This window comes from Neoarius graeffei, chromosome 24 (assembly GCF_027579695.1).
Source record: "Neoarius graeffei isolate fNeoGra1 chromosome 24, fNeoGra1.pri, whole genome shotgun sequence".
In the NCBI taxonomy this organism is placed as follows: Eukaryota; Metazoa; Chordata; class Actinopteri; order Siluriformes; family Ariidae; genus Neoarius; species Neoarius graeffei.
The window spans coordinates 26,360,461-26,370,460 of NC_083592.1; the positions used below are offsets into that span (position 1 = coordinate 26,360,461).

Genomic DNA, 10,000 nt, shown 5'->3' on the forward strand with positions numbered 1-10,000 from the left:
AAAATATGCAATCCAGTCAGGAGGATTTCCTCCAAATCACACATTCATTACTGGATTTGTACTTGATCACTCAAATGAACATTAACTACATGATATGTTGGTGTCATATTAATCGCCCACGCTGAAAGTTAGGTCCTTTTTACTGAAGCAAATGAAATATATATATTTTAAAAAACATTTTAAAAATTGTTTTTATCATAACCGTTAATATATTTTGGGATTGGAAAATTAAACGAAAACGTAAATTTTCAAAAATATGTTGCTCTGTTGTTGATATTTTGTTCATTATCCCCTTTAAAAAAACAATTTTAAAAAGTCCCATCTAATACAGTCATGCTAAATTCCAAACAGCTTTCTATTCACTATATAATCTCACTACGAAGTGTATAACGTCACCTTCCCTCTTGCACGAGATGCTCAACAGAAAACCATGAGAGATTCAGTCACAAAAAAAAAAGTGAATCATACATTTTATAAATGGATTAATCATACATTTTATAAATGGATTATAAATGGAATGGGTTAACTTTTTTTTTTTTACTTTCTTAGAATATTTATGAATAATTAAAAAAAAAAAGTATGACCAAAACTTTTTAGAAAACGTTTGGTTCCACAGACTTACATTAGTTCACTAAAATTAGAACTCATTAATATTTCTAATATTCAAATGTGGATTTTTTTTGAAGAACAGTTTTAAATCATATCAAATTCATTTGCTCATCCTACAGATAAACGAAAGCTCCAGTGCGCTTTTCAGTCCTGGCTCGGCTAAACAGCAGTGGCTAATGTAACGTAAAAACATAACTAGCTAACTAGCTGCTAGTAAGTGCACGAAGACAGCCTAAGGGAAATGAGCAAGGCTTTCCCCACGATATTTTTTGGGGGAAAAGATAAATGAAGAAAATGTTATTACCAAAAAAATTGCAACATTTATTTTGCTTTTTTTTATTTAAATCAACTTAAATATTCCTTTTGTTAAATTAAAAAAAACAATTTTCTTAAGAATCAACAATAATTATTTACCACATTTGTAAAGGTTGGAGTAAAATAATAGCCAATTAACTAAAAGATTTCTTTATTATAAAATGAAAATGTTAATTTTTTTAAATAAACTTTTAAGAACATTTGTACTACTGCCACTTTTCTTTAGCTTTCAGTAGTCTGTAAAGAGAGAGCTCCGATTTGTTGTTAAATCTGTTTGTCCAGTCACTCTCACAGAGGCTCGTTCCCATTTTAGATCTGCTTGTGTGTGTGTGTGTGTGTGTGTGTGTGTGTGTGTGTGTGTGTGTGTGTGTGTGTGTGTTTTTGCAGCGTTAGAGCCATGTTACTTCCTCCTACGGGGAAGTCGCATGTATTCCTGCTATTGTACATTATCGTGTCTAAACAACACAATTACAACTAGGAAAAATGAACAGATTATGCAGCCTGATAATAATCACATTCTTTATCAATTCAAATCGTCATAAATTGATATTGCAATTTATCATTTACGTGCCGACTCCTCACATCTCAATTAAAAATATTATTTGACAAGATAGCATCCACATTTTCTCTTGATGTGTTTAAGTGAAAGGCAGCAGGATTTGGAAGTATGTGCTACACATTACGCTTAAAGATACTGAATAAAACCTTTTTACTTCCATCAACAGGAAGTAGAGTATTTCCTGAGTTTACATGTCTAATGGGCAACCAAGACTTAAAAAAACCCCCACAAATCTGACTATTAAACGAGGAGTTGAGTTCATTCGGGCCACTCTAATTTACACTTCTGACTTTTTGATGGCGTTTTAGATTTTATTGTACGAATTTAATTGTATTTGAATGAATCTGTTACGAAGCGTTATTGGTATTGACAGCTTGTGAAACCTTCAATCCCTTGTTACAGCAACAACTACATTTATTCTCCTGAGACGCTCACAGTGGAAAAGACTCACAACCTGGAATCATTCATTACAAACTGCACTATGCAGACAAACAGCTCCTACAGACAGACAGATGGCTGCTACAGACAGAGACAGACAGAAAGACAGACAGACTGCTCCTCCAGACAGACAGGAGGACAAAGACGGCTCCTCCAGACAGATGGCCCCTACAGAGAGACAGCTCCTACAGGCAGCAGGCAGGCAGACAGACAGCTCCTACAGACAGGCAGACAGGTGGCTTCTACAGACAGGCAGGCAGACAGACAGGCAGCTCCTACAGACAGGCAGACAGGCAGCTCCTACAGACAGGCAGGCAGACAGACAGACAGACAGGCAGCTCCTACAGGCAGGCAGACAGGTGGCTCCTACAGACAGGCAGGCAGACAGACAGACAGGCAGCTCCTACAGGCAGGCCCACAGACAGACAGGCAGCTCCTACAGGCAGGCAGCTCCTACAGACAGGCAGCTCCTACAGACAGACAGACAGACATACAGCTCCTACAGCCAGGCAGACAGCCAGGCAGACAAGCAGCTCCTACAGACAGGCAGACAGACAGACAGCTCCTACAGACAGGCAGGCAGCTCCTACAGACAGGCAGGCAGACAGACAGACAAGCGGCAGGCAGACAGACAGACAGACAGGCAGCTCCTACAGGCAGGCAGACAGGTGGCTCCTACAGACAGGCAGGCAGACAGGCAGCTCCTACAGGCAGGCAGACAGGTGGCTCCTACAGACAGGCAGGCAGACAGACAGACAGGCAGCTCCTACAGGCAGGCACACAGACAGACAGGCAGCTCGTACAGACAGGCAGCTCGTACAGACAGGCAGCTCGTACAGACAGGCAGACAGACAGGCAGCTCCTACAGACAGACAGACAGACAGACAGACAGCTCCTACAGACAGGCAGACAGCCAGGCAGACAAGCAGCTCCTACAGACAGGCAGACAGACAGACAGGCAGCTCCTACAGACAGGCAGGCAGACAGACAGACAAGCAGCTCCTACAGACAGGCAGGCAGACAGACAGGCAGGCAGCTCCTACAGAGAGGCAGGCAGCTCCTACAGAGAGGCAGGCAGGCAGACAGACAGACAGGCAGGCAGGCAGACAGGCAGCTCCTACAGACAGGCAGGCAGACAGACAGGCAGCTCCTACAGACAGGCAGGCAGACAGACAGACAGGCAGCTCCTACAGACAGGCAGACAGTCAGTCTGTGATGACTTTCTTAAACAGCTCAGGATTTCTTTTACATTCTTTCTGATTGCGGATGTATAAATTCCGATAACTCAGAGTTTGTGTGCTTATTACATTCTAATGGTAACGTCAGCATTTATTCCTGCCTCTTTTATACTTCATGTTTTTATGCCTCTCTTTTAAACGGCCACTGATGAAAAGACGGAAAACCTGCAGCTAAGTGCAGTTTGTCACACATGACTGAACCCATCAAATCCCCCTACTGACAAGAACACAGGCGAGTCTCCCAGATAAACACTGCACACAGTTAGCCGTTTACAGCTTGTAAAAACTTCCACTTTCTCTCATGTGATTTACGTACAGTAATATACTGCTCTTTTAACATGACATCAATCACACTCTATTTATGAACTACAAATAGCAGCGATGGAAAATGATGCTTAGTCTTTAAAATCATAACGTGAGAAATGCATGCGTGATGAACACACATGCTACTTAAGTCAATGTAAGCATATTTAAACAAAAAGATTAAGGACTGGTTGTTTCAAATATATACAGTATATACAGTGTGTGTGTGTGTGTGTGTGTGTATATATAAAATTTAAAAAAATGCCTAAAGTCAGAAATTATTTCATTGAAATGAAATAAATAATCAGGGAATGACGAGATGAGAAAATCCAGAGAATTCAGGCTAGTGTAATCTAATGTTTTTACATCTGAATTTCTCATTAACGGCCCGTTTCGTCCCCAGCGGCATTATTCAACAGCATAAGAGCCGCTCTGCACTTTCAGCCGCACTTACTGGGAGCATCTCTTTCTTCAGCTTGCAGTCCTTCTCCAGGAGCTCATAAACATATTGCGTGATGATCTGCAGGAGAAAAGAGAGACATCTTTATTTGTATTCCATGTGTAATTTAAAAAAAAAAGTGTCCTTGCCATCAGTATTAGGTATAAACTTTGAGCCAAGTCAAATATATGGCTGTGGTATGTGTAAATTAAGATGGCTGAGGACACGGTAGTTAGTTCACGTCATTAAATAGTGCATTTAATTCTATGAACACATGGACCACTTGGTCAAATGGTTTCAGACGTGTAGAGTATTACTGTGCTCTGACGCAACACACAAACCACATCTACAGTATGTACTTGTACAGCTATTGTACATATTACATTCACGTGGACCATAAGCAAAGCTCATGCACTTCTTTGCATACGTTCAGCACGCACACACACTATATGTAGATCTGAGATCGCGAGCGAGGAAGATAATTGGGAGTGTCTGAATTGCTCTTGTTCTGAGCAGAGTGTACAAAATCTATCAGCCCCAAAGCCAGAAAAACCTCGACTACAAGCAGAGAGTTGATGTAAGATATGTTTATCCCTGCAGCGACACAACTTAGGAACTTGTACTTGGTGCAAATTCAACCCAGGGCCCAAAGTTTCATGCTTCAATGACATCAACAACTTTTGGTGCTTTCTTTCTTGTCCGTGTCCCCCGCACGCAACCCTGATACGCAGCAGCTGGAAAAACAGTGCTGTATTTGATGGATCTTTGAGGCGACAGGAAGGAGCCATTCAAATTTGTAAAGACGAATTGTGGATCGCTGGGGTCGTTGGGATGACTTTAAGGCCAAGGAGGAAAGAGGACCAGGGAATTATCATCCATGCCAAGCTCATGATGTTTGGAGGGTTTTGCCGCCCACCCAGACAGATGGGAATCTGGAATAGCGCTGGAAAGCCGGGATGGTCAGCTGCCGGGATGGCCTGACTGCCTTGCATTGTTTGTGGGAGGTCTTGGTTTTCTGATTGGGAACAGGAGGTTAATGAATATAAATGTCTGGATTACATCCGAGGGCTTAGATTTAAACTGATTCATTACAATATTATCACCACCATTTATCCAGGGTTAAACAGAGTTATACATTCAGACTAGCCAGGTGGTGGCTCGAGGCAGGTGGCCGTTTAGTTTCTACTGACATGAGCTACTAGCCTAGTAAACTAGACCCAACCGCCTAGCGGCCAAAAATATTTTTTGCCTAGCGAGTGGGTCTAGCCTCGCACCATATAAACAAAAACACCCCGGGCATCAAATCGTGCCCGCCAATCACAACGCAAGGTTTTTGTTTGGATTCTTTGGGGGGGCTTTTGCAGGAGTGACGACAAAGCTGCGCGACGCTGGAGAAAGCGCAACAGGAAAGATGGCTACGGCTAGTGAACAGCGCGCGTTTGACTCCGCTTTGGAATCAGTTTTAGAAGAATTAGACTTGGAGTTTTCGTTGAAACATGAGCAGGAAGAGGCTCTCCGCTCGTTCCTTTTCAAGAAGGACGTTTTCGCTGTTTTGCCGACCGGCTATGGCAAAAGTCTGATCTACCAGCTGGCTCCGCTCGTAGCCAAAAGGATGGGGCTAGTTTGTGCAGTACGAAGAATTAATAAACAGCTTTGAAACATTACTTTTTGACTGTTTCTTATTTTCCCGTTATTTTAAATTTAAGGGAAATTATTTCACCAAACACCACTAAATAAAAACTCTCAAAAACAGTTTAAGCAAACCCTTGAAAAACACTTGGAAAAAATGAGTGTATGTTAAGTATGTGGTACAGACTCCAAACTTGTGGTCATTATCTCCAAACTTCTTAATATCTAGAACCTGTTTGTTAATTAATACGCATTTTGAAAAATTATTTATTTCAAGGTCTCCCCCACTGCTTTCTGTCGCTCTGACTACGTCACAGTCACTGTTGCGCTGATTGGTCAGAGCGTTGGCCTATACGCACAGAGACAGTTTGAAAGACAGCGGGTTGTTCCTCCTACCCGCTTCGGAAATGTCTACGGATCGAGGCCAGACTAAATATTCACATTTAGTCTGGTTTGCCAGGCTAATGAGCTACAACAGAAAGCAGCATAATTTTAGTACGTCATGGTAAAGTGACAAATCCAACCTACAGGCTTGAACGATTCCTCATACAAATCCTTATGGATCGTGTGGTCCGATGTTCTTTTAGTTCCCCACTCCCAGCTCGAGTTCCTGCCAGAATTAGCTTTATGAACATTTCCAGTTGTCTTATCCTGTACAACCTCGTAAAATGCGTTTCCAGATAGCATGGAGCAAAATAAAACTTCGAGCTTTATTCTGAGAGCAGCAGAGATTACTGGTGCCTCTGGCGAGTGTACATAGCAAGCACAGTTAGCTTGCTTTGCTAATCTGTCACTACACGGCTACAAGAGACAAACCGTGAGCAACTTGTAGCTTACTAATATAAACACGGGGTCAGAGTACGGCTTTGTATCTTTTGTTAGAAAAGAAAATGAAAGGGCGACTGAAACAAAAGCGGAGAGTCTGTTTTTTCTAACAACGTGGCATCCAAAGACGCAAAGATACATTTCCACACTGCTAGAATAATTCTGCTATTCGAGAACATTGGTAAAAGTGAGGCACGAGATTTTGACTTGGAGGGAACTTTCCTGGCAGGACTCGTCATTAAGTCTGCATCGATTCTACTAGAATTATTCTTCTCCTTATGATGCAAAGGTGGGGGGGGGGGAGAAAAGAAAGTTATGAAGCAATCATAATACACTCATGGTAACATACTCATTTAAAGCCAAAGGACATAAGCTATTGCTTATTTGATTACAAACACCAAAAGCACATTAAGGGCCAAACGAGCTAATGCAATGAGATATTAGCAGCCATCAGCGGTCAGCCGGCCCAAATGAGATGACAGATCTATCCGCTGAATCCACAGAAGGGGGTTGTGGGTGAAACAGTGTAAAGATATAGGCTGCTCGACGGCACCTAATTCACTAAACGTCAAGCTCTCTGATGAAGACTAAAATGATTGTGAAGTGCAATATGCTTGTGTTTAATGATATCAATAAGCCTCGCAGGAAATTTCATTTGTGTGCCGTTATTGCTTCGGCGTCTCAGGTGGCTCCGTGTGATTATAGCAGGGAAGAGGAATGTGGACAGTTCTCTAAATATACCTGAGACTGGGTCATGAGGATTTCAGCGCGTCTATGTACAGGGTTTGGTCCTGATGTACAGGAATATCAGCATTCACGTACACGTGTGTGTGTAGATTATATATCATGCGTGCGTATATCCGTGTAAACTTCTCTACAGCTGGCAGCTGCGTGTAATATCTGAGACACACACACACACAGATGTGGGGTCAGGGATCTGGCTTCTGATTGGACAGCTGAGTATCAAGAACATTAAATATCAACAGGGTCCTCAGGCTTCTTATCTAACCCCGAGACCTCTAATTCGTCTGGCTATTCCCATGCAACGAAAAATAGCAGACCACGAAATTTGCTTCCAGTAGCAGTTAATTTCGCTTTCGAGTTCATCGAGGTGAACTTTAACCCGGCGTATTTGCAAACTACAAAAGAAAAAGTGATTCTTAATGACACCGTGTCGCTCAGAGCTATATCCCTCTCAAAAAAAATAAAAATAAAAATAAAATAAACTAGCTATCATTATTACTACATTCCCTCCAAAATCAAATTATAGCAGGACTACCCGTAACCGCTTGATTTTGCTTCATCCTGAATAAAACGGCAAAGTGAATCAAGGGAAAAAAAAAAAAAAAAAAACGGGGTTCGTCTCACAGCATCACGCTGTTCAAGAAGGAACTGCGAATGTTCAAGCGCTTCCTGGGAGATCAATCAAGAGGATGGATAAAGAAACCAAAGCAAACATCCACCAAGACTGGATTTGGTGGAGGAAGAAGAAAAAAAAAATCCTCATCATCATCATCCCTTGCAGTGTGCAACACTGAACGTGCCAGTTCACCAAAATATCTGAAAATCAGCCACACAAGAGCATGAAGACGGGGATTCCCATCGGTGCACACAGTGAGTGACAGATGAAGAATTCCCATTGTTATTATTCTATATAGCACATAGTGACCGCCTTTCCTGCCCTCTCAGAGACGCAGTGGAGCACGTTCTCTCAAGTTTGACACAATCGCGGCCGCCTGTCAGCGTAATTAGAGCGCTGCAGAGTCGCGTAATTAATATTGTCTTATTAGTTTGATAATGAAAGCCCTGCAGGTAAGAATGCTAAGTGCTTCACACCTCCCTCTCTTTACGTGACGTGGATGGTGATCGCAGGCCGGGTGGAGATGGATGGCTTGCTCTGGTACGGGGAAAATATTAAGAGAGCTTGTCTGTTCTTAAAAAGACAGAATTCAAAACTGGACGGTCAAAAAGAGACAAACAAGTGCAGTTGTTCAGCCAAAACAGGTCTGGTGTCTTAATGATGATGATCTTTAGTTTGACCCATGAGAGCAATGAAGCGAACAATTATTGGTCTCATTTCTCTCATCCGGAGTCATACAACTGCTTTAAATAGCAGAGTTAAAAGTACATCACCAGATTTTTAAATGCACAGTTTTATAAAATAGCAGGGATTGGTCATATTTAATACGGATGCGCCAAAACAGGTCACAGATCACATAACTCTTTTTTTTTTCGCGGTGCGGTTTCCATCAAATCCTGCGCTCTGATTGGCTAGCGAGTGGGTCTGTATCCTACGATACAGACCCCGGTTACGGACCTCTGGTGACTCGCTCGTTCACAACAGCAAACTTAGTAGAATTTTTTGTTAACATTTATTTTTTTTTAATAAGATTTATTTATAAGATTATGAAAAATCTTATACATTTTTGCCATTAATTTTACAGCATGGATAGCGATAACGACAGTGTTCACAGCGAAAGCGAGTTTTACTACCCTGAGGAAGAAGAAATAAAAGAAAACATTTCAGGAGAAAACTAAAAACCTCTAACTGTTGCTAACGCCGAGCAAAAACATGGCTGAATCCCGAATGACTTCTATTTGTATAAATAGGGGACTACATAGGCAGCAAAATGTAGTTGTTTTCCTGCCATGGAAGTGCACTTGTATACCGAGGAGGAAGCCATTTGCATTACAGCCGTGAATGAGGATTCAAAATGGCATTAATTTTACAGCATGGACAGCGATAACGACAGTGTTCACAGCGAAAGCGAGTTTTACTACCCTGAGGAAGAAGAAATAAAAGAAAACACTTCAGGAGAAAGCTAAAAACCTGTAACTGTTGCTAACACCGAGCAAAAACATGGCTGAATCCCGAATGACTCCTATTTGTATAAATAGGGGACTACATAGGCGGTAAAATGTAGGGTTTTTCCTGCGATGGAAGTGCACTTGTATACCGAGGAGGAAGCCATTTGCATTACAGCCGTGAATGAGGTTTCAAAATAGCATTAATTTTACAGCATGGACAGCGATAACGACAGTGTTCACAGCGAAAGCGAGTTTTACTACCCTGACGAAGAAGAAATAAAAGAAAACATTTCAGGAGAAAGCTAAAAACCTCTAACTGTTGCTAACACCGAGCAAAAACATGGCTGAATCCTGAATGACTCCTATTTGTATAAATAGGGGACTACATAGGCGGCAAAATGTAGTTTTTTTCCTGCCATGGAAGTGCACTTGTATACCGAGGAGGAAGCAATTTGCATTACAGCCATGAATGAGGATTCAAAATGGCGGCTCGGCTCGGTTTTCCCTTTCGGGCGCTCTCGTTTTCTGTTAGAATTTGGTAAAGAAAAAAATAAATATATTATTTACCAGCTTAAGGTCGGTCCGTATGGTGAAATACCGTGACCTCGGTCTTGAATACTGACCTCAGCCAGTACTTTCAAGACCTCGGTCACAGTATTTCAGGATACGGACCTACCAGCTGGTAAATAACACACACACACTATATATATATATATAATTTTTTTTTTTTTAGTTTAGCTGAGTCCTGTATAGCTGGATCAATGGATGTGCTTTATCATCATGTGATTTTGCAATACATTCAAAATAAATAATACTAACGACATCAAAATGCTCTAA

The 10,000-nt window shown here is 41.6% G+C and overlaps 1 protein-coding gene across 1 annotated transcript in view; it reads right to left on the reverse strand.

Annotated features, from left to right (window-relative positions):
- arb2a (ARB2 cotranscriptional regulator A) overlaps nucleotides 1–10,000 on the reverse strand; it is a 310,752-nt gene that overhangs the window by 244,773 nt on the left and 55,979 nt on the right. Inside the window, exon 5 of the mRNA XM_060906938.1 lies at nucleotides 3,917–3,982. Within this exon, the coding sequence (XP_060762921.1) occupies nucleotides 3,917–3,982 (66 nt within the window). The remainder of the gene's footprint in view (nucleotides 1–3,916; nucleotides 3,983–10,000) is intronic.